General features: G+C 43.6%; 1 protein-coding gene across 1 annotated transcript in view; it reads right to left on the bottom strand.

The window, feature by feature from the left end:
• The window catches only part of TTBK1 (tau tubulin kinase 1), an 85,274-nt gene that overhangs the window by 5,761 nt on the left and 51,817 nt on the right, over nt 1-27,696 (bottom strand). Inside the window, exon 12 of the mRNA XM_083433256.1 lies at nt 24,321-24,879. Coding sequence (XP_083289382.1) covers nt 24,321-24,879 — 559 coding nt within the window. The remainder of the gene's footprint in view (nt 1-24,320; nt 24,880-27,696) is intronic.

Raw genomic sequence — 27,696 nt, 5'->3', positions numbered from 1 at the left:
ACAGATCATAATCCTCCTGTCCCAGGAAATTAGTCATACAGTCATTCCTCGGGTTGAAGTAGCTTCGGGTTGAGCATTTTCGGGTTGCGCTCTGCGGCGACCCGGAAGTAACGGAATGCATTACTTCCGGGTTTCGTCGCTCACGCATGCGCAGATGCTCAAAATGATGTCACACGCATGCTCAGAAGCGGCGAATCACGACCTGTGCACGTGCTGACGCGGGTTGCGTTCACTTCAGGATACGAACGGGGCTCTGGAACGGATCCCGTTCGCATCCAGAGGTACCACTGTACTAGACGCTTAGGTCTCTGCCAAGGGTGTCTTTTTTGCACTGCTTCTAAATCTACCTGCTGTTATTTATTTATTTTGTGGTCCCCACCCTGCACTCAGCTCTCACCTGCGGCTCCTAAAAGCTGTCAGTGTGCGACAGCCGCCACATCGCAGAAACGGCTTCGACAGGCCGGCTAAACCAGGTGAAGGTAAACTGATGGATCTTAAAAGTTTGGCGAGTTAGGGACTTCCCTGCATGCAGAGACAGGCTCTGGAGGAATGAACGGACGACACCAGCCGTGGGCCCAACAGTCAAGAAGGACACCACCTTCTTTTCTAGGCCCTTGTGCCCCTCCTAATGGCTCATGGAGGCAGCAGCTGTGCCAAAAAGCTGGAAAACTATAATGGATTAACCAGGCAGCAGCGAGCAAGAGGAGTTTTAAAAGTGTGGGGAGTGGGTGAGGTTGTCTTACCATGACACCTCCTTCTCAGAGAAAGCCAGAGGATACTTTTTCATTTCGGGATTAGCAACCCCAGTGGGAGAAAGGGGTCAAAACCAGAGGGAGAGACATTCCTAGACCAGTGTTTCCCAAAGTGGGCAATATCGCCCCCTGGGGGGGAAGCTGGAATGATCCAGGGATGCAGTAGTAGCCTTGTAGTAGTGCAATTAGGGGGCGTTGAATAAAAATAAGGGGGAGGTGGAAGTATAAAGAAAGAGAAGGAAATTTTGAAAAACCGTTCATATTTAATCTGTTGTGTAATGACGCTTACTACCAGTTCGGGCACCATTGCGGGACAGAAATGCCTCCCCTGGATTCAGCGTTTGTGCTGGAAGCAAAGGGTTTTCCCGGGCTTGGGTGAACCTTTTTTGGCATCACGCAGGAAATGGGTCACAGCTTGCCTGTCTATTTGTGTTATGTACTGAAGTCATCACCCTGGGCCAGCAGGGGGATACTGTGGATAGTTATGCAAATGAAGGATCAAAAGTGACGTTCAGTGATTGGATAGTTTTAGAAAGTTGCTACAGTAACGTTATACTAGAGCTCTATATAAGCAGGCTGACTGAGCCCTTCAGCTCAGTTCTGTTCTGGCCTCTGAATAAACAAGAGCTGTTTGAAGAATCGCTGTGTCGTCTGATATGTTCACCCACAACCTAACAATTTGGCCAATGGCAGGTGAGCTGTGGCACCAGCCCTGCCCCTGGGGTAGATCAGACTGAGCCAGCAGGTAGATTGGGGGGGGGCGGCTGAGTAATTATTATTTTTCAGGGGGGGCAGTAAGTTTGGGAATCTCTGTCCTAGACTGTATACAACACAGCAGCCAAAACCTTTAAACCCAGCATGACAACAGCTGTAACGAGCAGAACAGAGCTCTGTCGCTGGAGGTTCAGAGGCTAGGAGTGCCTTTTATCAGCTGCAAATGGTTTGACAGCTACGGCCATTTGTGGGCCGGGAAAGCCTTGCCATGGTAGTTCATGCATTGGTTACTTCAAGACTGAGTTACTGCAATGTGCTCTGGGTGGAGCTTCCCTTGCGCTTGATCCGGAAGCTGCAGTTAGTGCAGAATGGAGTGAGGCCTTGCCAGGAATGAGGCCTTGCCAGCATTGAACATCTGTGCTGAGAGAACTGCGCTGGTTGCTCATCTGCCACTGGGCCAAGTTCAAGGTGTGACGATTAGTGTCTAAAGCCCTTAACAGCTTGGGACCAGTTTGCCTATGAGATTGCCTTACTGCATTCAATCGCTTTGATCTACTACAGGTGCCACATAATACCTGTTCTGCATTTGTAAGAACATAATCATATTGTGTGGCAGCATCTACACTTTGGAACTCCTTGCCTATTGTAACCAAGCAGGTGCCTTCAGTGTATGCTTTTTGGTGCCTGCTAAAAAACATTTGTGTTTACACAAGCTTACCCAGATGCTGATTGGGTTGTTGTTTATTGGGTTGTTTTTTTGTCTTTATCACGCATTTTGTGTTTTTATACTGTGATTTAATGTTGTACCCCTGAGATCTGTGGGTAGAGGTGGTATACAAATTTAATTTAATAATAATAATAATAATAATAATAATAATAATAATAATAATAATAATAATAGAAAGGGGATGTGAATTGTAACCTGCTTCAGTATTCTAACTTTTTCTATGTTTTAAAAGATGCTTGTGAATTTTTTTCTTGATAACTTCTTTGCTTTATCTTTCCGTACAATGCTTTGAAGCCCTCCCCCCCCTTACAATTAAGTGGTGTGCAAATCTTATGAAATAAATAAAGTAGTTAAACTATGGGACCCGCTCCCACAGGGTCGGTGATGCCCACCAACCTAGATGTCCCAAAAAGAGTATCAGACAAATTTATTGACAGCTACTAGCTACGATGGTTACGTTCTGCTTCCGCAGTTGGAGGCAGTCATGTTTCTGAGCACCAGTTGCTGCAAACTTTAGGAAGGGGAGAGATGCCCTTGTGGATTTCCCACAGGCACCTGGTTGGCCACTGTGAAAGCAGGATGCTGGGCTGGATGGGCCATTGGCCTGATCCAGCAGGCTCTTCTTATGTCCTTAACCTCAAGACCACTGAAGTCATTTTTAACGCGTTTCTTCTAGCAAGAAGAACCAAATGTGGCTTGACAGTCCTCTCTACCCAGCCTTCGGGGATTTCTCCCAGCCGTGTTTAAGCCTGGACCTGCTTTGCCCTAAAATACGGTGGTGCCCCGCAAGACGAATGCCTCGCAAGACGGAAAACCCGCTAGACGAAAGGGTTTTCCATTTTCAGAGGTGCTTCGCAGGACGAATTCCTCTATGGGCTTGCTTCGCAAGACGAAAATGTCTTGCGATTCCTGGGGTGTTTTTTTTCGCTCCCCACCCCCTTTTTCTAAGGCACTAAGCTGCTAATAGCCTTTTAGCAGCTAATCCGCTAATCCCTTAAGCCTTTAATAGCCGCTAATAGCCGCTAAACCGCTAATAGCGCTAATCCGCTAATGGGCTTGCTTTGCAAGACGAAAAAACCGCAAGACGAAGAGACTCACGGAACGGATTCTTTTCGTCTTGCGAGGCACCACTGTAGCTTAGGTGCTTTTACTTGGCTGGAATGTGGCCTTGAGCTGTAAGAATGACTCGTTTGCAGCTGGGATGTACCGTATTTTTCGCTCCATAAGACGCACCTGACCATAAGACGTGCCTAGTTTTTAGAGGGGGAATGCAAGGGAAAAAATATTCTTTAAAGGGAGCGCTGAGCAGAGCCTGTATGCATCCCAGGAGGGAGAAGGGCAGCCCGTTACTGACAGTCTGCCCTTCTTCCTCGGGGAAAAACCCCCAAGAGCAGTACACATGCTCCATGCAGCTCTTTAAAGGGAGCGCTGAGCAGAGCCTCCCGCCTGGATTTGCTCCATAAGACACACACACATTTCCCCTTACTTTTTAGGAGGGAAAAAGTGCGTCTTATAGAGCGAAAAATACGGTACATTGTAACAAAGTTAAAAGTCACATCCATCGCTCTTCCCACTTTTTCCAGTGGCGTATCTTGGGCTCTCAAATTTCAGTGTGATGCCCAAAATCGGCTGCTTCCCTGCTCCTTGTGCTCCATTCTAAATCACAGCACCCCCGAGGCTCCGCCCCAAGTGCGACCAAAACAGTTGCGCTCCTCTAAATCCGCCTCTGCTTTCCCTCTGGGTCCACCCACCATTAGCATGCAGAAAGGTTGCTCACAAGGGAATGAAACCCCTAGGATGAAAAAGGTGCTCCACCAGTTATCTAGAATCAGATTAAGCTGCTTATATGGGGTCAACTGTTTTGCTGATCAAGCCCAGAATTGCCTATTTTGAGTTGCAGCAGCTGTCCAGAGTCTCAAATAGATGAAACCATGAGCATGGGGATTGATTAGTGGAACTGCTGAAGGAATGACCAGCTGAGAGAGAGCAATCTCTCCTGCACTTGTGGTGTTCCTCTTGCACTCATGGGAGTACATTTGTCCAGCAAGGGTGATCTCTTGCCCCACTCCACCCCAAATAGCACAGCACTTGTTTTTTGTCTAGCCCTATGAGTCAAACCTCTGGCCAATTCTTTAAGCCACTCCAGAACACGGGTTTTTACTTTGGGAGCCAATAGTTCCAAGGAAGTTGGTGTGGGTGCAGATGAGTGTCTTGGGAGAAGCTATACCCCATGGTGTCAACTTTGCCATATGAGTTGTGCCCTCAGCTGAAGTGAGTGACATCACCAGTCAACCTGAGGCAGCAGGCACACTAAATCTTGCTACCACCATTGGTCTCAACACGCTGGCATGCTCAGAGATGGCTGTAATCTACTCCTGTCTGAACACACAGGGAGAATAAATTTCCGGCCACTGAACAGAACTCTCCTTGGTTCCTAGAATGGGTATGGGGAAGCTGTTTTCTTCTCCATCTGTGCTATGAGAAAGATCAAGTTGTTGACTACATCCAAGCTGGGGTGGGGAGATGAATTATTTCCCATGCTCCTCCCTGTCCAAGGGATCACTAGGGAGTTCTGGAAGGGAAAGGAAAGGGTGGGATGTGTGTGTGTGATAGAATCACAATATAGAGTCCAGAGGAACTCCAGTAAAACTCTACTCTGCTGTCCAGACAGCAGGACTCATCAAGCATAGCAGGGGATTTCCTACCCACAGTTGAAGTCAGAGGTTAACTTTGTCTTCCTTCAAGAGGAGGTGATATCCCAGAAGGGAAATATTATTATTATTATTATTATTATTATTATTATTATTATTAAATTATATTTATATCCCGCCCTCCCCAGCCGAAGCCGGGCTCAGGGCGGCTAACAACAATAAAATAACCCAACATTCTAAAAGCATTTCATTATAAAAATTAATTAAAATCAAATTGATGGCAACCATTAGGCTAAAGTTCTGTAGAGATTGCCAAAGGAGGGAGTCAGGCTGCGCCCTGACCAAAGGCCTGGTGGAACAGCTCTGTCTTGCAGGCCCTTCAGAAAGATGTCAAGTGCCCTGGTTACGTATTGGGGGGAAACAAAAAAAAAAACAAATGTGCATATATACTGGCACTGCCCAATGGCAGAGTTCTTGCATATGGACCTGCAAGTTGCATAAGAACAACAAAAGTATTTTTTCCCCCAGTGAAGGTCAAACTCAAAGAAAAACAACCATCACGAAGTTCTGCCTTTGATTCTTTAATAAGGTTTTGGTAGTATACAAGCTTTTTTCCGATTGTCTGGATACATGGATTTAAAAAAGGCACAAAATCCATTGCACAGCTTCGGTTTAGTTTTTTGTTTCTTTTCCTTTTTTTAGATGAAGTTGCTTGTTAACTGTGATTTCAAGTGTAGGATCTTACAGTACTCTGCAGCATTTACAGCGTGTTCTACATACCAGTAATTCAGTGCATGCTTTTATACATGAGACAGAATTAAAATTCTCTCTCGCCTTTAGCCTCTCTATATACACAAATAATACAGTGCTTTTATTGTGAAAAAAGCTTCAATATTTTTTTATTCTTCTTGCATGCTTGGTGCGCCCGGGAGAATAGTGCAAGCATATTATACAATGTTATTGCAGTACAAAAGGGTGAAGGGTGGGGTGGGGATTTGGGAGTGTTACCTTAGGATCTTGCGGGGAATACACGCAAAGAATAAAAAGGCTCAGGGAAAACAAAACTTTTGAACCCCTTCAGGCAGCTTGGTCCTTCCAGGCTAATTCCTGCTCTCCCTCAATTCAAGGTAAAACATGCCACTCTCCCAGGGAGAAGGGCCTCCATGCCTTCCTCAGCTGATGCCATGGCAAGTGCTCCCGCTTAATATATTTATGTCCTTCTGCAGTGACTCCAAGACAATCTAGTACCTGAGGTTTTCAAGGGGCTTTCTAAACATTAAGAATCAACTGCCCGTGCAAAAAAACAAAACAAAACAAAATGCTCAAGATATCCAAACTAACGTTTTGGAAAAACAATTCAGGATGCACCTGTGCTCTAAGATAAGAGGCAAAGGTAACACAGTTGGCTGTAGGATCACACACTCTCTTTTCAGAGTGATTTCCCCCATTCTGACTTAATTCTGTTTAGGGTATACACTGACATAAACTCCAGTGCTGGGGGTTTTCCTCTAAGGATGAAGAGCACGATCTCACAGCCTGTTGCTGATCTCTCAAATGTTGCTCAAGAGATCAGCTCCTTTGTGTGTCTGGCCCTTTAAAGTGATGAAGAGTGCAATTCTACGCACACTGACTTGGGAGTGAGCCAAAGTGCATTTAACGGCACTCACATCTGACTAAACCTGGGTGTCCACGTTGCATAAACAGAACAGAAACAAATCCAACTCTGCATCCTTTTATTAAAATCTCACTACCAACTGAACAGTTACAGCAAGCCTGCAGTTTTAGGAGATAAGGCGAAGCAAGGATATGCTGGTCCCTGAGGATTTTTATTATTAATTATTATAACTGCGCATCTGGAAGCTGGAAGGCCTGAGAAACAGAAAACGAGCATCTGAAACTGGAAGAGGCCTTAGCCCTGAGAAATGCAGCTGGCAAACCAACAATGAAGAATCCAGCTTTCTCTGGGATAGATTTGTTTTTAAGTCAGGGCCTTAGCATATCCTGGAAGCAGCATAATCCTTTGCCAGCAGAATAGGATGTTTAGATGGGACTTGGAGACTTGGGTTTTGAACCTCCTGGGAACCATGGACCTTGTATGATTCCTGCCTTTTGAAATATGAAAGGCACAGGGTCTTCCAGAAGAAACTGCACAGTGGAGCTACAGTAATTCCCTTCCCACACCCTCAGCAGTCTACACTTTAGTGCTACAGCAGATGCATGACTTCCTAATACTTTGCTATCAGGTGCTAGTTAACCCTTCACTGGCTTTTGTAGGCCGAGGGGAGGTCTAGATGGTGCCTCCCTGTCCTGGTTCAGCACTGCAAGTGCTGCAAAACCAAGAAAGCAGGATGTGAAGCCACCAGAAGGCACCTACTTTCCCATTACTCCCTGATGAAGACACCCACTGCTCTGCAGATTACACAAGCCCATGCTGGCTATCCCTTTCACATTATATAGGCCAATGAAGCACTAGCAAAGGCTACAATGTGGATTGCATGGATCAGAAGTGCTGAAACTAAGCCCAGCTGGGTTTGCCCTTATTGGATCATACCATTCATTTGTTGCTTTCTTTTATTGGGGGGGGGGGGACAGTAAAGCAGATATGGAAGGGAGAAAATTTCATTAGCAATTGTTCTTGTCTCTACCTAACAAATAAGAGGACACAGAAAAATCATCTGGGAAATATTAATTTTTCCCTGGTGCATTGAGAATGCTGAAGGTGACCTTGATCTTGCCTTTCTCAGGAAGGACCAAAGGGAAGGGGCAAGTAAGTGTCCCATGAGCATCCTTCTTATTCCATTGGTAACGTGGAGCAGCTTTTGCAATGTGGGTACATTTCATGTAGGCAGATCACCTGTCTGCACTTGCAATGATGTGTTGATAAGGAAGCTCTGTGATTTCTTATAAAGAAAGATATAATTAAGCCAGGTGCACTGAGGTGACAGGACCCAACAGAAAAACACATCACGTCATAAAAAATGGGGGGGAAATTCCGAAGCGCAAGTTTGTATCCGAATGTTAAGTTGCATGCAAGGTGAATGCAAAATGGAGGTCAACTTTCAACCCCCAGGTTACATGGTTTAGCAGCTTGTTTTAAAAAAAGTACATTCAATAGAAGATCATTTTCTCAATGGTTTGAGTAGTACAAAGAAGGACTTTCAATACATCAAATGGAGAATTAGAAACATTTCCTATAAATGTCATCTTTGTGCTGTTTCGTGGAACTGCTGATGCAGATCTAAATGTTATAGTGACCCAGAAAGTGATTAAATGGTAATCGTCTAACAAGGTAAGAGTCTAACAAGGAAAGGAGCTAGAACAATTGACCGATTGCTTACCTTACTAGGCAACATTACACAAAACACACACCCTACCAGATTCATACTGTTGTGGGGAAAGACAACACCCAATAAATCACAATTCACAGTGCCACGCAGCTTCAACCAAGCGCTCTTGTACAGAAAGATAGCTGAAAGGGCATAGGGTGTGAGTGGTGCAAGATAATGCAGGGACAAAACTATGATGGCCTAAGTCTTCAAAAGTCTAGTCCATTTGACCCGATGCTAAATCAGATGAGAAGCTGCACTGCAACCTCAGCAGCTCAGAGGACCAGGCTTGAGGGTTCCAACCCCAGTGGAAGTATACAATTTGTGCCCTTCTTCCAGCACTGGAATATGATGGTAGCATCAACAGCTGCACAGGTGCCTAACCCCTGGCACACAGGGGCAGACCCAGCAGGCAGCACTCTACATTGCCTGCTAAGAAAATGTGAACATCCCAGCAGCCCCTTCGTCATTAGCACAGCTCTAGGGTTGGGTGACGGGGGTGGATTTTGTTGGTGGTGTGTCTTTTATAGTAAGGAGAAGTGGGACAGAGGGATGGTGATTGTGATCTAGGGACTACACATATGGTACCACTTTGCTGCTTCAGGAAAACTGCCAAAGTGATTTTTCATCTATCTGACTGAACTACTTTCTTTGCAACACTCAATTCAAAAATGGGGCTTGCATGCTAAGACACTGCCTTCCCAGCACCGAAAAAGCTTGCCACATACCACTGTAAGACATATCAGGGTGACAACTGCTGTTTGTGGGCCTTGGACACACTGCGTCCGCGTCCAGTCAAAGAAACAGAAGACCCAGTAGTTAAAACAACAATAACAATGGGGCAAATATGAGAAAGGGGAACACACTATTTGGTTTTTAATATGGCCTTCATTTCCATAACCTGCCAGTGTCCACCTGTAGCTCACATCATAAAGAAGGAGCTGGTTAAACAGAAGGTAGCCAATTTGGAGAGGAAGAGGAAAGGGAAACCACCCATGTTCTCAAGCACAGGAAAACTGCACCAGAGCACTCCTGTTGCATAAGCACAAAGATCAGGAGAGAAACAATGGTGGGCAAGATATGGACTGAGGCACAAAAACATGTCACTTCAAGCAGCAGGCTGGGGTGCCAGGTTTATTCGTAGGTATATGTGCTACTCTGCTGCTTGAAATGATGAAAAGCTGGGACACTTACTTGCCAGTAAAATCTCCCTGTGTGTAAAATCACAAGTCAGCCCAATGGCAGGTTGGCAAGCCTATTCACAAGTAACATTACTCATGGTTGGTGAGGAAGCCTGACTTAGAATAGGGGACATTGCTCAATGTGTTATCTATCCAAAAACTGGGTTGGCGGGGTTGCGGGGGATGCAGAAAACTTACTACATTGGTGAAGTACGAATTTTGCTGCAACGAAACATGGAAGCATCACACATCACACATGCATCGCACACCCGGCCCCCTCCACCTTGGGGCAACCTGGTGTCTCTGTTCACAACCAACCCATATGAATGAATATTAGCAATTCTGTCCTCTCCCCTGAAACCACCTTATTCAAATATTATTCACACACTAATGTGTTGAACAAGCAATAATGGCACATGGAGGAAGCACCATCAAAACTCATGAGAGAGGAATGAAGCAGCACAGACTGCAGTGCCTACTTCAGACACCTGCACAAAAAGATAGATCATTGGGAAGCTCAGACTATTTCATGTCAAAGGAGCAAAAATGAAAGATATTTCACAGAATCTTTGATACTGGATTCACAGTAACGGATCTATGGTGTAGTTTAACACACAGATAAAACAGAGATCCCGACCTTCTTTGGATATTAATGAACCCTGGATGCTTTTTTTTCTCTCGTCCAGCCGGAATAGCATCCCCAGGTCCTGCATACACTCCAATTGCATTCTTCTTTCTTACATCTTCTCTAGAGCATCAAATTCACTCTCATTACACAGCTTATCACAAACTGGAATATAGCAGCATTGGGACTGTTGAATCAAATTGTCCTTTCCTTCCATTAGAGGTGGAGGAATTTCAACAGCAGAACAAGGATTTTATTATTATGGAGTAGCTATGTTAAATATATAAATAAATAAATAAATACTATGCATATATATACAAGTGTGTACATGTTTTTGTAAAGCACTTCAGAACATTTGGGATGAAAGATGCCATAAAAAGCTAATATTTCATCATATATACATCATATGGAGGAACTGCCTGCCTGTTGTCTTGCAAGCCATTCCCAAACCATAGGCTGAGTTGCTGCAGAGTCATGGAATGTTCACAAACATTCCAATTTGTAAGAGGAAAGTGCCATTCAAAGTATGTTGACTATCAGAGCCACTGCTCTGAAGGAAACCAAAGGTTTGCCTGGGAATAGAAACTAAGGGAATGCCAACAAGAAACTGGATTTGTGTGCTACTGAGAGGAAGGGGACAAAGAGGCAAACAGGGCTGATAAACTGAGTGCAAAGGCCGCTAGAGACAGGGTAGTTGGAGGACAGGGCAGCAATAATGAAACATATGGTATTGAGAAGCAGATGGAAGAAAGGGCAGAGACTGCAGGAAAATGAGGTAAAATAGTGTGCTAGGGGGGAAACCTTGTAAAAGGCCTACTGGCAAATGGAATTGTTGTTATAGGGAAGACAACAGGGGGGCAAGGGAATGAGTAAGGAGCTGAGGGACAAGAAAACCAAGAAGGTAGTGGTGGTAATTTATTGTATCAAGTCAAAACAGAGCTGAGGTCTCCCTCTCAGATGAAACTTTCATGCAAAACATAACTCAAATTTTATGAGCAACTCCTGTGTTTATTGCTCTTTGCAGTTTTTGAGAAATAAACAATCCAATAGTGCCCACTGATTTGTGTGGATGAAAAGATTTTGGTCTTTATGAAGCACAGAGCAAAAACAATCCAAAAAGCTTTGCCCTGTATATTCTCATAATCTAGAGACCTTTGAAACAAAACTGAAGACTCACCAAGTCTCTGGTCCTCAACACATTACTCTGTTGGTGAGACATTGCTGGTGCAAAGCTCATTAATTGCAAATCAAGTTTGTGTCAGTGAGGTATTTTGAACTTCAAGCTGCTTGGCAGGAAGAAGCTATTATTTTGCAGCTCAGGCTTGGATGGAATGCATGCTGTATAAGCAAAACTGTGATCACTAGAGCTGGGTTTTTCCTGCAGGATCAGCCTGAAGAGAAAAATGTTGTACTAAAAATATGAGTACAGGAAGCTTTCCATTAACTAGCCTCCTCAAAACATAAATTTCATTGCCACTGTACAGAATGCCATTTCTGATGAGAGATTAGGAGCATTGGAACATGACTCTGTGTTTACTTAGAAGCAAGTTTAATGAGTTTTATTGTAAAGGTAGTGTGCATAGGACTGCAGGCTTAGAAATGCAAGGTCTATAATTTCCATGTGTGCACACACACAAACATATCAGGTTGAAAATGAACCCCCTGACTCAAAGGGATACTAAATTCTCAAAACTGGAGGATCAAAAACTCTTATTATTCTGTTCCATAGGCTCTTATCTAATCCCTTAGAATGGCAAGAAATGCTTCAAAAAATAAAACTAAGTAGGAATGGCATGGCTAAAAACACACACAAACATACATAATGATATGTTGAAAGCAGAGAGAACTGTTGTGAGGAATTAAGATAAAATCTGGAGGAAACCAAAGAAAATTCTGCTGGCGAGAAAGTAAAATTAACAGAAGAATTTATCTCAAGTTAAAACCAGTACTTGGCTATGCATATAAATGATACTGAGGCAGCCTTAAGTTTAGACTTTCTTCTCTTAGAAAACAGAGTGTTTGAGAATATGAGTGTGTCTGATATATGTACTGCTCTGAATCTCTTATCATTTCCTAAGTTTTTGTTGTTCGGTTTTTCCCCATTCTAAAATCTGAGAGAGGTATGTAGTTTGGAATTTGTCTGGTGGCCCAGAAATGCTCCTGTACATCTGAAAGATTCAGCGGTTTTCTCCTGGGACTTTCCCCCCCTTAAAAACACACACACTATAAATAATCAACTTGAAAACAGTCCCATTATTTTTTTTAGTCTGACATCACCACTTATGGCGAGCACCACTGCAGAAAATGGCAGGAAGGGATGCTGCTGGGAAGACTGCAGCCAAATCTCTAGCTGAAAGGGTATACCATTATCAAGTTCTAAATGGTTAAAAGGGGCTGTGCAGTAAGTGTGTCAAAAAGCACAAATCTTTCTGCTTTGAAAAGAAAACTCACATATTGATAAGCTTTGCTATCAATCGCAATAAATGCTTTTAGAATGCACCACTCATTTGCAGCTGAATTATCACTATACTGAAGAGGAGACCTTTGAACCTAGCTGAAAATCTCGTATCTGCAACCCCCTTCACCTGGCCTTGGCTTAAAATCATGACCCTGGTTGGCTTGCATTTGAGTTACTTTGACAAAAGCACTTAGTCCATTCCCTTAGGGCCAAGGAACATGAAAGGCTCCTGTGTAGCAATTAAAACCCAGGCAGGCTATAGAGGCAATCTATTGAGCCTCCTGTTGTTATTTTTTACTCGAGATGAGAGTTCCATCACACTGGACAGTTTTGCAGAATCTGCTCTTTTGAGGAGTAGGAGAGCACAGCAAAAAGCACAGCAATAAACAAATAAATGTTTTTTTAAAAAATAATGTTTAAGCCAGTTGGGATTTGGAGGCCCAATTCCAGTGTGTTGACCATTCCAAGCTGGCATCTCTGTGGGGCAAGCCTTAATTATCTTAAAAACACCCCCATAATAATAAAAAAACCATGCTATTAAGCCCCAGAAAGCTCTATAGCACAAAACCAACTACTGCACCAGAACCTTCAGTATTCTGGTTCTTCAACCTTGGACCAAGTTTCTTTAAGTCTTATGTTTTGTTCTTCGGTGAATCTGCTCTAAGCACCTCAGCATCACTTAGCTCCTACACTGTTCAAGAGACCTGGATCAAGCTGGTTCATGGTATCTCAGTTTAGGTCAGGGTGATATCCAGTTAATGCTAAACAGAACTTTCGCTTAGGACAGAGGGAGATTTTATCAAGTCTAACTATGCACATCAAAGAGGCTCACACCTTGGGCAGAGTGGTTGGAGGCTAACTGACAATTTTAAGTCACATTTGAGATTTAAAGACACCTCTTCTCTGGCTCTGAATAATCTAATCTAACCAGCTAAAAGCAAGGGGTGGCTCTCGCAACCAAAATCTTGCTTTTTCAGACTGCCCGAATAGATTTTGGCTGATGAGACTTTGTCTTCTCCACCAAGAGAAGCTGGATGATTGAAATTAAAAGGAGTATTTTTGTCACTTTCCAAGTTAAAAAACAATTAGAATTGGTTTACGTTGGTCAGTTCCTTCTTATACACTAGCTTAAAATCTGTTTCTCCTCAGAAATGCACAAAGCCAGGCCAGAGGCAAGAAGCTAGCCTCCTTGTTTCTGAAGCCAGGAAGCCTTTATAGCAATCAATAGATGGGTTAAGATAAAAATTGTTGCTATACTGTCATGCCTGGCAGATAGAGTTGGAAAAGAATAAGTGCAGGCGGATCTACGCAGAGTTAAGTGACAAAAATAGTCACAGAGTGAAGACAAAACCACAGGGGTGCAAGGGCTGAGGTCTGTATGCCTGACACAAGCTGCAATAAAAGTACTGTGATTTTGGCTGTCAGGGTGATTTGCAAATATGTCAGCCTACATCCCTCTCAGCTACTGAGCTCTTGACCCAAACTTCTCATGCGTGTTCACCTGAATCAAGGGCTGAGTGAAATCTGAGGGGAAGCACAAATCACAGATCAAGAATTTGGTACAGATCTTATCTGACTGGGAAGACAGCTATCTCTGATACCTGCAGTGCCCCTCCCCTGTCTCCTGTCTGTTTGCTGAGACAGCCCTACGCTCGTCACCCCACTGCCGGAGGCCACCGCCACAGAGCCCTGATGTAAACCTCTTAATGCGTTACATGTCCATACTATTTGTATTCTCATCTTGAGTCGTGACGCAGCCTCAGGCCCAGCAAGCTGGAGAATGAGAGAGGTGGGTGTTCTGAGTCTCTGTGTTTTTTTTCCTCTCGCAGGGGACTTGGAAGTTTACAGTACCTTTGAGGCCAAAGTTGTCTGGGATTCAGTATTGCATTAAATGGTGACACACTGGGCAGGTGGGCTCTATTATTGCATTACAAAGGCTGCTGCTTCCCCCGGTACAGGCTATGTTTTGTGTGTGAAGCGGGCCCACACCTGCTGGAGCTGGGATCTGGAAATGCGGAGGACAGAAGGCATGAGTCTGTGGTTTCCTGCTGTGAGGGGCATGTGCCTGCGGTGGGGCATGCGCACGGGGCTGCTCTCCGCCGAACGGCTGCGCTGTATGAAAGTGCCGCCAAGGTGAGGGTACTGTTCTGTCTCCAGGGTTGAGGAGGAGAAAACGGAGGACGCCAGTCTTCTGAGGGGGCTGTACCTCGGGAGGGAGTGCTGAGAATGCCTGTCCTCCTCCAACTGCAAAAGACCAAGAAGAGTGGAGGAAAAGGTGTCAGGCAAAGACTTGACTCGCCCCTGGCTTGTGCTGCGCATGCTGCAGAAATCTTCACTGGCGGGCGGCAAACCCTCTGGCTTTGCAGGGCTTTAATCACAGCCTCGGGGTTCACCCTTACTAGGCTAACACCACATTGTTACTTGAAGAGGCCTTTTATGTGCAAGCCACCAGCCCTGATTTAAAGCTTTTAATGTGCTACATCTTCAAAACAGCATAAGGTGTAGGGGCAGGAGTTACAGTTATGCCCTACCATTAAACCTTTACAGAAGGGGAGCAGGCCTGAACTTCCGTTAAGGTTAGGAAACAAAACCTCCCTTCCTCACCTTTCTGTCACTCCCTCTCTCAGCGTTCCCTCCCGCCAACTCAGAGATTGGTTAATTGGCAGTTTGGATACGTTTTAGTGTATTGCACTTGTTACAGCAAGGAGTGATCTAATTAAGCATTTTTAAATTAAGTGTTAATGAAGGGTAATACAGACATCTTGCAACAGGGAAATGCAGTCTTTCAACCTAACAAATATGCTGCTTCAAGGTTTTCCTAATTCGTCTTGATCGGCAACTCCACACGTACATGTTGTCAGCTTCACAGCAAGGGCTAAAGGGGGCTCTGTCTAGCATGCATACACAACAAACCTGCTGCCAGTTTTACTGGTGCCTTGGAAGGTCAAGAAAAGGATTTGGGTGTCACCCCTGAAGGGACCTGCCCACCATACCTTTCTTTCCTCACTTATTAGGCAATTTATTCCTCCTCTTCACTCTCCTTTACGCAAATGCTCACACAAACATACATATATTGTAGAAATCCCCGACTTACCCATTTCCCTTCCCTATCTCCTACCCACAGATGGGCCAAGTAGATCAATATGAGGACAAACTGAACATTCAGGAAAAACACAACATACAATAATGTTGTGCTACTGCATTGCTTGAAATCAGCAATTGTGAATTAACTATTTTTGATAACCCTCGTCTTCAATTCCATCAGTGGGGAGGAAAGAAACCTGCAAACTGCATAGTGCATAGGCATTTAGATGGGTTTTCTGCAGTGTGCTGTGCTCAAAGACCCATCCCTTTGCTTTGACCAATGAATCAAGTGCTCTTCTTCTCCCATCCGCTCACAGCCACACAGCTGTACAAAATTCACAAGACTGAATTTGTTCTGGGAGGAAGATTAGCTAGATCTAACTACTTTCTGGAGGGACGTGGGTGGCGCTGTGGGTAAAAGCCTCAGCGCCTAGGGCGTGCTGATCGAAAGGTCGGCTTGCCAGATGCAGCTTTGTCATGCTGGCCACGTGACCCGGAAGTGTCTTCGGACAGCGCTGGCCCCCGGCCTCTTGAGTGAGATGGGCGCACAACCCTAGAGTCTGTCAAGACTGGCCCGTACGGGCAGGGGTACCTTTACCTTTACCTTTAACTACTTTCTGGAGGAACAGTTTGCCCAGTTTCCCCTTTAAAAAATCTCTCCAAAGACTTTGCGGCCTCCCTTCAGGAATCTTGTACTAGTGCCCTGCTATTCCTACAGTAGATTTTTGCTATGAGCCAACTTAGATTCATTACCTTCCACCCTCAATAAACAAATAACTGTTGCTCCTCTTTACTTGATATTACAAGCCACGCCTTACTCTTCTTTTCCACAAGGCAAATGTCCCTACTTTCTGTAACATTTGTCATCAAAAACTTTATACAATCTTTATACAAACTTTACACATTGAGGTAGTCAATGACTAGATTGACTATGATTAAGTATCATATCTTCCTCAACTCTTTGCCCCAAAATATTAATCCTCACTGCATCACTAAATAGTCTCTGTTTTACTGAATGGTGTCTACCTATATAGATTGCTTTGCTCAGAACACCTGTGGTTTCAAACCAAAAAATGCATCACATCAAAAAGTTACAAGAAATTTGAACCTTGAGCAGTAAGAGACCCTCTTGCAGGGGGAACAAGTGATGCCTCTTAAGTGCAAGAGTCTTGTCATACTGACTAATATTAATCTTCTCAGAGAGGCCACAACTTGACTATGTTGCTTCGGAAAGAATATTGAGCAACATACAGTATAGATTCAAGAGAACATTGTCCATTCTTTTCATATTTTCCCAATATGGCTGTTCTGTTATTTACTTCGGAATGCCACACTTCTGAGACTTGGAGAGGAGAGAGAGAAAGAGAGGTGAAGTCCTGGCAAGATGAACACAAAGAGATCTTGGTCTCACAGGAGAAGCCGCTTCAAAGGGAATGACTTCCCAACTTAGATGGCTGAAACAATGTCAGAATGAGCTTGCGGTGTGTTTAAAATCTGGAGGGGGTGTGGGCTATGATGGAGAGAACTGGGATGCAATTGTGGCTAAAGGAAGTGGTCAAAATAGTTAGCGGGCACAAAACAAGGTGCCCAAGGAAACAATCAGTAGAGAAGACAAGGGGATGAGGAAAAATGGAGCCAAGGAAAAAGGAGGGCATTAGGGTCAACAATGTACATAGGGCCTATGGGGCATAAGAACATCCTGCTGGATGGCCAATCTAGTCCAGCATCCTGTTCTCACAGGTGCCTTTAGGAAATCAGCAAAGCAGAACATGAGCACAAGAGCACAGCCATCAAGGCTAGTAGACATTGATAGCCCACTACTCTATGAATTTACAAGAAGGGCTGTGTGTGCACTAATAATAGAAATGAAGTGGCCCAAGAAGAGAGTTGAGGAATGTGGGCCAGCAGCAAGGTGATCACAGTGCTACTTGCCTGGAACTGAGACATTCGGCACTTTCAGACCATTGCTTTTTCCTGGTGGGATTCAGTCACATACCAGTGAATTCAGGTTGCACAATTATAGCTGACTGGGAGGTTTCGCGCATCAAACCAGCTTTCTCCAAAACACTGGGTTTTTTGTTGTAAGGAAGATAAACTGGAAAGTGTAGGACCACATTTGATGCAATGTCACCTAACCTCCCAACAAACAAATCATAATGAATGCTCATTAAATAGTCAACTTTGTCTAACTCCTTGCAAAGAAATCAGGACAAATGCTCAACAAATAGATCATTGGGAACTGCTCACAGACAGGGCAGGGTTGGCACACTTTTTTTTAAAGAGCTGCACAGAAAGGAAATCCTGCCAGTCGTAGCTTAAGCTGTCCCTGTAGCATTGTGACTTGGCAACCCTCGGCAGGCAACAAGGACTTAGAGGCAGGGCTGGATTTCACATATTGTCCTGAACTAACGCAGGCAGCTAATTTGTTGGCTCTGGCATCTAGTAAATAATTGCATCAGCTGCCTTCAAACCACTGGGTGCCACTAATCTTCATGTTGCAACAGCCAGGCAGGATGGCAAGTCACAGAAAAGGAGTTCTATAGACTGCAAGCTGACTAAGGAGAGACGCATATTATATTTCACTATGAAAGATAGGAAGATTGTAGCCTTCCAAGATCTTATTATGAGATGGTCCCTCCCTAACCTAACTGCCACCACAGGGGCTTTTGAGGGACCATATTGTCCTGAGGTGAGAGGACAAGCAATTATAGCTTGTTCTTTCTTTCCCATTTATTGTAATTTTTAGAAACTGGTGTATTGTTGTAACTATACCGTAACTTGTGAGGCCTGCCTGAAAAAAATTAACATAAAACTGATTGAACCCATTCTTCTATCCATATTTACTTTCTTCCCCACCCCCCACCACACTCATTGTCAAAAAGAAAAATATATGTTTCCCCAGTACTTTCCTTTGATGTGACAAAAAGTTCATGAATATGTTTTATAGCCTACCTAGCTTTAAAAAGTTTCAATAAAAATATTCTGGATGGGGGGAAGCACAATATAAATGCCTTTTGATTTTCGAACATTTGGAACTTATACAGGACAATCATCCTCAGGCCAATAACTCAATGGAGAAGTTGTACACTGTTTATGCGCTAAAAGACTGATAATCAGACACTGACTTTGTCTACATTTTGACCTGATTTTTATCATGACTGGATTTTAGTAGAGATTGGGAATCATAGGAATGCTGTACCCTAAACACAGCAGAACTCATTTTGAATCAGCATGCTTAGGATCCTGTTGTTGGCACCCATCTGACTTGAGAGACAATGGGGTGCACCTCCAAGGGTGAAGCCCAACCACTGCATTAGCAGCACCAAAGTGACCTCCCCAGGGTGCAAGCCTGGGCAGTGTGTATGGAGATCCTGGGCTGACCAGACAACAAGACAACCTTCTACTTGGTCTTGCTGATGTGGTCCAAAGAAAAGTAGAACAATACGTTTGGCAGCAGCTTGGCTGCAGGAGTTGCTAGAAGGAGGCATACAAGACGCCATCCAACCTTCTGAGGACTCCACTCTGGATTTGTGATGGGTTTATTCCTTAGCCTTTTCTTCTCCTGAAGATATCCCACAAGCTTGTATTTGCTGTTTGTTTATGCCATAAACAAGATTACTTCTGAAATTTTAGGAGAGGCAGAGAGGCAGACTTATGTGGGTGTCTATATGGATGCACAGCTAGCTATAAATATACTGCATAGTGCCAACATCTTACACAGACAATTAACTGTGTGATTAAAATGGTCTACAATAAATAAAAAGTACTAGAGGGCACTTGGAAGTCCCGTAGACCACTAGCAAACATCCATCTCCGTAAGACAATGGCATGCTTTGCAGGTAATACAAAGCCATGCATGGTTTGTTTAACTTAACATTGATTTTGTTTACACATCCAAAGCCACCCCAGCCAACAAACCAGAATATGAAACCATGGTTCTAAGTTGGCTTAAAAATCTCAGCTTGCTTCAAGCATGGCTTCTTGTTATATCCGTATGCCAGCTTAATCCTGATTTGTGTTGGCACCTGCCCCCAGTCAGTTGCCCAACTACAGAGCATGAAGGAAGAGCAGTTAGAAAATGAAACCAACTTTGGGTAAAAAAAGAGCTGTTGTTACTTTACTCATCTGTGAAACTAACCTGGCTTGTTTAAATAATTGTGGTTAAAACATACCATGCCTTAGCTTTACATGTTGAAGCCCGTGAGTTTGCAATGATTCTTTGGATGAAAGCACGGATGAAACATCCCCCTCTGATCTATTGCAAAAGTCTGAGAACTGAGAGAGAGATTCAAACTTATCCAGCATCTGAATACCCCCATGGATTATACCAGGGTAAATCCAGATAAAGGCAGCCAGTCACCCAAACATCTAAAAATGTGTCTTTATCTCTCCTTAAACCTGGATTTGCCACATCAAACTGCCATCACAGGATTCTGTGGGTACTTCATGAAGACAGGGGTGCCTCTAATTCCACCATAACTTTCTGGTACTGCTGCTGTGAGCCTGCAATTATTTATTAGTGGCGTTCCCTTCTCCCTTTGCAGTAAACATCTCCGGAAGGGTGTTCACTGTTCATTGTCTCTAGTCTCATCTTGCAGTAGTATCTGGATCAAAGTCCTGCACTGAGCCAAGAGAGACTATATCTGGCATAAGCAGGAATATTCATCAACTGACTACACATCGGTAGAATGAAGTTTAATCTGGTGTACACTCCTAAGGATCGAAGCTTTCATGACCTACTACAGCAATTAGTTTCTAGCCAATATATGTGAAACTATTTATGTACAGGATTTCATACATACCCTTCACCATATGGTCCAGGACTGTGTTACAAAAATATTAAAATGCAATATTAAAATCAGCTAAAACAATTTATGGTGGGTCCTAAAAATAAGTAACTCAGGCTTCAAATGCCAGGTAAAAGAGGTGTGTCTTCAGCATATGACAAAAGCAATACAGTGAAGGTACCGGGTGCAGTTCTGTGGGGAGGGAATTCCACAGTTTAGGGAATTGTGTCCCCACCTCCAGGCTACCACACCCAAGGGTGGCGACGCAACTAACAAGAGGACCTCCTCTGCTGATCTTAACACCCAAGGCGCTCTGTAGGAAAGGAGCTTCTCTTTCAAATATTTGGGACCTGAGTCATTTAGGGATTTGGACACTAATGTAAGCAGCTTGCGTTGGGCCTACAAGTGAACTGGCAATCAGTACAGCTGTTTTAGAACAGGGGTTAATTCTAAATGGGAACCCAAGCCAATAATCTGACTGCTGCACATTGGACTAGTTGAAATTGTGTGTCTTTAAGAGCACCCCCCAAAGAGTGTGCTACAATAATCCAATCTGGAAGTTACTTGAACATAAGAGTACAATGGCCAAGTCATTTCTGTCCAAAAGGGGTCACAGCTGGAAAGAGGCAGTCCTGGCCACTTCAGTGCCAAGGTTGGATCCAGGGGTATCCACAAGTTACAGAACTGCAACCCCATCCAGAACAGGACACCTCCCATCTTTTCGACACGACTCAGAACCCTGTTAACACCTCTGTCTTACCAGGATTCAGCTTCAATTTATTGGCCTACATCAAATCCATTACTGCTTCCAAACACTGGTCTAATACTTGAACTGCATCGTCTGATTCAGATGGAATGGAGAGATGGAGCTATGCATCACCTGCACATTGATGGCACCTTTCTCCAAATCTCCTGAAGACATCTCACAGCAGCTTCAAAAGGTATTAAATAGCATGGGGGGGGGGCAAGATGTAACCCTGCAGGATGCCACAGAACTCCCATGGTGCCATAGCTACTTTCTCAAAATGGCTCCACTGTAATGCAGTGTTTCCCAACCCCAGTCTGGAGAGCTCTCTACAAGGATATAATGACCAAAGCAGGGCAACCAAAGCAGTTTCAGTGCCATGACGAGACCTGGACTGAAATGTGACCAGATAATCAGTTTCCTTCAAGCTTGCCTGAAATTAGGCTGTCGTCATCTTCTCGAACACCTTGCCCCAAAGGGGGATATTTGCCGCAAAACAGACATTACTTAACAAAAATAATTCTTATATTCTTTACCAAAGCTGAATATTTCCCTCTCATGGTCTCTCCCCCTTAAAATCCTACCTTTTAAAAAATAATTGAAAAGTACTTGCAAATTTGATGACACTAATAACAATACTAGGAAGATGAAAGGGGAAAATAGGGAAAATCAGTATTTCAGTATTTTTCAAAGAATAATTGAAACCACTGAAAAGGGAAATCTGGCCAGTAGCTTAAAAGCATTGTGTTCTTGTGATCCAGTGGCTGGAACTAGCAAACAAGTCTTCATTGTATTTGTTAATTAAAAGATCTGTAGACCACCCCTTAACAAAATTGATCCCTGGGCAGTTTAATTAATGAAAGGGACAGAATCGGCTTCAAAAAGCAACATAGGAATGCCTCATGACATATTTGGAGACACTATTTTTCTCACTATTTGCTCATCATCTATATGGGAGGATTAAAGGATTTTAGGAACTCACAAGAATCCTATGCAACCGGTCTAGTTCATGTTATTGGTATCAAATTAAAGAGGAGCATTTATCAAAATCACAAGCCTGAAGCAGCTAGAACTTTCTTTAGTGAGATCTGCAGTGAACAAGATTTAAGTCTCAAAATGCCTGTGTGTGTGTGTGTGTGTGTGTGTGTGTACACCCAGGATAGTCAAAATGTTGCACAAGTAGCATCTTCGCAACTTTAGTCCTGCCTATTATTGGTTTCCTTTGTCCTGCACCATAATGAACATTCAAGTGCAGAATTTCTTCCCTTTGGATCACTTTCAGAATACAAGCAGCCTTTTCTTTTCCCCATTCAACCACTGCCCCAATATCCACACATTTGTTCCCCTCATGATCTATGTATTAAGAGTTATTTGTGTAACTTCACAACACATTAATTCAATTATTAATGTTTAGAGCTCTGGTTTTTTGTTTTTGTTTTACACGGCTATGAACTTGAGTTAGAAAACATAGTTAGAATGAGTTAGAAAACATAGATTATTCAACCAAATGCAGAAATGGCTTGATTCATGGAACAACCTAGCTATTGGATAAATAATTTTTAAAGGAAGCAGCCAGAAAGGTGTAATTGGGAACAAAGGAAACACAAGCAGGTATATTTGGGAGCCTGGTGAAGAAGTATGGCATTTTAGTTCATTTCAGCAGGATAACTGGGAGTCATTTACCATTTTCGTCTCTCTGGTGTCTACTAGACAACATTTTCCCTATAACGCTTAGCATTTATATAGCACTTTAGAGAGCTAAAAGTGCTTTGCGTACATTATTTTAGTAATAACTCATTTTCTTTAGCTTACCCAAAGGATTGTTATGTGCTGTCGGAAGTCCCTTTAACTTTCTATCATTTTTTAGCATAAACATTCTGAATGGCAGTAATATTGGGGGGAAACTCCAGCACTGAAAGAAAACTGAATTGCTATTTCTCCCCCACATTTAACCTAACAAACGTTATTATGATAACCTACTATGTTTCTTCCCCTAGCTTAAACAGGTCACCTATGTCATGATTCCGGTCTGATGAACCTGGACATGGATCATGAATAGAAGAAGACACCGTTGCTGGACATGGGCACTGACCTAGCTGAGGAAGGGACAGCCAGGAAGGACTGGCATTGTCCAGTAAGACCAGCTGCCCAATCTGGGGAGGAAACAGCTAGAGGAGAAACCAAGCCTCCAGACTCACAGCCAGCTACCTTCCCCACACCCAAGCTGCCAGCCAGAGGCTGCTGAAGATCTGCCCCAGGGATCATAATTACAGAGCCCCACTTACCATTTGTTTTCAACTATAGCACTATCTGCCCCGAGAAGCATTAAAGTGCAGCCCCCATTCTAATACCATGAAATGATGGATAGAATCCCCACCCCTATATCTTAGCCACTGAGCTGAAGCTGTTTTCAGTGAGCTCTGCTGTGGCCCAGAAAAATCCTTACAAATCTGCCTCATCCTACAGCGGAGCTGAACAAGCTGTGTCCGTGGACTATGAGCATCCCGCAGCTTCACTCAATGTTGCCCCCAACATACAGCACCCTCTGTACTCTCATACATCCCCAGCACTTCTCATATCTTCACCCTGTCCCTAGGAAGCTCCCGTGTTTTCACTTTCAAGCTGCCACCAAGAGGTGGAAGTGAAAAGGCACAGGTAAGCAGTCAGTATGGAGCACATGTGAGCTTGGACCACCAACCACAGAGTGCAGTTACTAGAGTAGTGTTGCTTCCCCTGGAATGACACTCTAGGCACTATACACTGTGGTTTGGACTTCAAACTCACATGTGCATATGACTGCCTGCCTACCTATGTCTCTTCTCTTCAGAGCACAGAAAGGAATGGAAACACAGAACGAGGAGAACAGGGGAGGGAGGTGGAAGTGGGGGATTTCAGAGGGGCAGAAAGGGCATACAGGAACCTAACGGGAAATCCACTGAACATCTATGTTTTGACACTTTTTTGCATCAAGGAGGGTTCATGTCATCCCACTTTCAATGGACGTCTTAAGTGATGATGATGATAATTTATTACGGTCGGAGACCAGCTTAATGGCATTAATTAAATATTATTGATGCTGGTGCCATAATAATACTTATATTGAAAACATACCTCTGGAATCTGGTACAGCAGAGTAAGAATCAGACTTGCATTCTCTGTGACAGATTGGGAGTGGGGGCATTTTCCTAGAGGCAAAAACTGTACACAATCGAAATGGGAACTAAAGCAAAAAAAAAAAAGGATGAATGGTGCTTATTTTGAATGTCTTACCTGTCTCTCAGGACCAGTAGGCTCGGATTCTCGTCTCCGCTGTCGGATAGCTGGTGCTGAATATAAGGGGGACTGTGTGGGGCTTCCTGGTTGCTGTTCATGTTTGCTGTCAGAGACTGACTGACAATGCCCTTCATGTCTGTGGGAACTGTCCTCCTCAGCCACAGGCTGCATACCCCGGGTTCTCCCATCATGAATTTTCGGCCTCACTGCCGCTTCTGCCCCCAGTCGCCTTCTCTCGTCACCCTCTTCAATAGGCCTCAGCTCCTCGGGCTCTTCATCTGTTGTTCCAGATGTGCTTGGTTCAGCACCAGGGTGGAAGTCCTTCAGTTCTGTTTCCTTATCAATTATAACCCACTCTTTGCTGTCAAAGTCCTCCTCCTCAGCCAGGGGTACCGATCGGAAAGCATTGCTGAGGGCTTCATGCTCCACAGAAGCAGACACATCCATCCTGCCGCTTGCCTGCCTGTCTACCTGTCCGGTGTCAATGGACAGCATCTGTGCTGGCTGGGAAGAGCATACAAGCCGTGAAGGAGAACAGGGCAAATCCACTCGTGACCTGAAAATAAGACAAAAAGCCTAAGGGACAGTAGTAGTAGTAGTAGTAATAATAATAATAATAATAATAATAATTCTACCCCACCCATCTGGGCGGCTTACAGTACAAATAAAAACATAGTAAAATGTCAAACATTAAAAACTTCCCAATTCAGGGCTGCCTTCAGGTGTCTTCTAAAAGTTGTGTAGTTCTTTATCTCCTTGACATCCAATGAGAGGGCGTTCCACAGGGAGGGTGTCATTGCCCAGAAGGCCCTCTGCCTGGTTCCCTGTTAACTTCACTTCTCGCAGTGAGGGAACCACCTGAAGGCCCTCAGAGGAGGACCTCAGTGTCCGGGCTGAACAATGGAGGTAGAGACCTCCTTCAGGTATTGTGGGCTGAGGCCGTTTAGGGCTTTAAAGGTCAGCACCAACACTTTGAATTCTGCTAGAATTCAGCTCAAGATTTAAGATTAAAGGATTACTGAAGTGTAATATTGATACGCACAAGTTTTTGTGCAATAAATACACTATATAATTTGTATTAGCAAATCATCTGAATGCACTTTTCACGAGTCACATGGCAAGATTTACTATTTACCCAGTACTTAAGGTCTCTTAAAAACTGAAGTCCCATTGCTTTGCATATTTCCACATGTTCCTCTCCTTCTGAAATATCTGCAGAATGCTCTGCGCAAAATCTTCACTCCTGGGTCTTGTTACAGACCTGGGAGGATTTTAGCTGCTAGTACCCAAATGCAAAGGGACACAGGTGGCGCTGTGGGTTAAACCACAGAGCCTAGGACTTCGCCAATCAGAAGGTTGGCGGTTCGAATCCCCGCGACGGGGTGAGCTCCCGTTGCTCGGTCCCTGCTCCTGCCAACCTAGCAGTTCGAAAGCACATCAAAGTGCAAGTAGATAAATAGGTACCGCTCCAGCGGGAAGGTAAACGGCGTTTCAGTGTGGTGCTCTGGTTCGCCAGAAGTGGCTTAGTCATGCTGGCCACATGACCTGGAAGCTGTCTCCGGACAAACACCGGCTCCCTCGGCCAATAAAGCGAGATGAGCACCGCAACCCCAGAGTCGGTCACGACTGGACCTAATGATCAGGGGTTCCTTTACCTTTACTTTTACCCAAATGCAACTGCTCCTGTCCTGCTGTAGATACTCCCCAGAAAAGGGGCATCACACTATTAGCTGAATGCAGGACTGAAATTGAACAAGAGGCTCACCTGAGCTTAGTTCCTGAAACTACTTGTTGTTCCAGATCACGGTCCTGAATTTTTTAAAAAGTGAGTGGTTCATTACATATCCGGTTCATACATACATATCCGGAAGTTTAAGGTATGTGAACATGTTGCTTCCCATTCCTACAAACAGCTTTGCACAACAAGGCAGCTACTTGTTTTCTTGTCCATGTTTTAATATAATCGCCTAAAAGCAGAACTTTCAGAAAACCAAAAGAAACCTTGTGTGATGTTTGAACATTGATTGTGTAAGTGTATATCTAAAGACAATAGATAAAACTTCTTAAACTTCACTCAGAACCAATTGTATTAATATTTTGAAAGTGAAAAAAGTAAGTGCAAAATGATGACTTCATTGAGTTCATAACTTTTTATAAATCTACAATCTGGATTTGAGTTATCCCTGCTGTGACTGCATACCGTGCAGTAAATATTATGCTGTATTTAATCAGCAATTATTAAGCCTTTCCAGGAGAAAGAGTTGCCCAAAACAGATCCACCAACAGGGGAAATAGATGGCATGCTATTGATAAAACTAAAAGTAACCCCAGAGCCTAAATAAAATAGTGGAAAATTCCCCTATCCTCTTATTAACTGATTGTAACCATATTACATGTCCTCTTGGTTTCTAGAATCCTCATCCGAACTGGATTTCTAGACCTCTCTGATATTGTGAAAGCTCTCATTTCTCTTAAGGCAGCACATATTTAAACACCAATAATATGGTTCTTTTTCTTGAATAAAAATAAATTGTGCTGCCCTGTTCCATTAGTATCTGAATACAGCAGAGTGTTCCTGAGATGTTGTGCCATCATAAGTCTCCTTCACCATAAAACAGCAGAATAATCTTTAGCATGCAATAAACAATTCTATTAGGAAAGTACTACAGCGGATACTACCCACAATGGGTAAGCTCTGTATATCCAAGCATTCATTCATTTTGGATGAAAGGGATCCAAAATGGTGCTTGGAAATGGGAACTCACTGTTTTTCACAAACAAGCTTTCCGTTTTGGTTTTTTTTTAAAAATGCTATTAAGCTTAAACTGTAAAGACTTCAGACATCTCCTAAAACCTCAGTTTTCTACCCAGGCTTATCTGGATCCTTGAAAGTTTTATCCTGTTCAATTGCTGACTTGATGTTTTAAATGACAGGTTTCTAATGATGTTCTGTGTAATAAAGACACTATATACAGTGGTTCCTCGCAATACGAAATTAATTCGTTCTGCGAGTTTTTTCGTTCTACGAGTTTTTTCGTCTTGCGAAGCACCACTGTGTGTTGACGGTTTCCCGTAGGAATGCATTGGCGGTTTAAAAAAAAAAGGTGCAAGACGTTTCGTCTTGCGAAGCAAGCCCATAGGGAAATCCGTCTTGAGAAGCAACTCAGAAAACGAAAAACTCTTTCGTCTTGCGAGTTTTTCATCTTCCGAGGCATTCGTCTTGCGAGGTACCCCTCAACCCCTCTTGAACTAATCAGGAATAGGAAAGATCTCTACACATCAGAGCAATACTTTCTGTACTAAGAAATGAAAAATGACATATAATGTACTTATTTGTATTTTACTTGAATTTTGATTTCATAAATTTCTGTAA

This window comes from Podarcis tiliguerta, assembly GCF_965153285.1.
Source record: "Podarcis tiliguerta genome assembly, chromosome: 3".
Lineage (NCBI taxonomy): Eukaryota > Metazoa > Chordata > Lepidosauria > Squamata > Lacertidae > Podarcis > Podarcis tiliguerta.
Note: the sequence above shows the minus strand (reverse complement) of the source record. Positions and strands in the feature narration are given on the sequence as shown.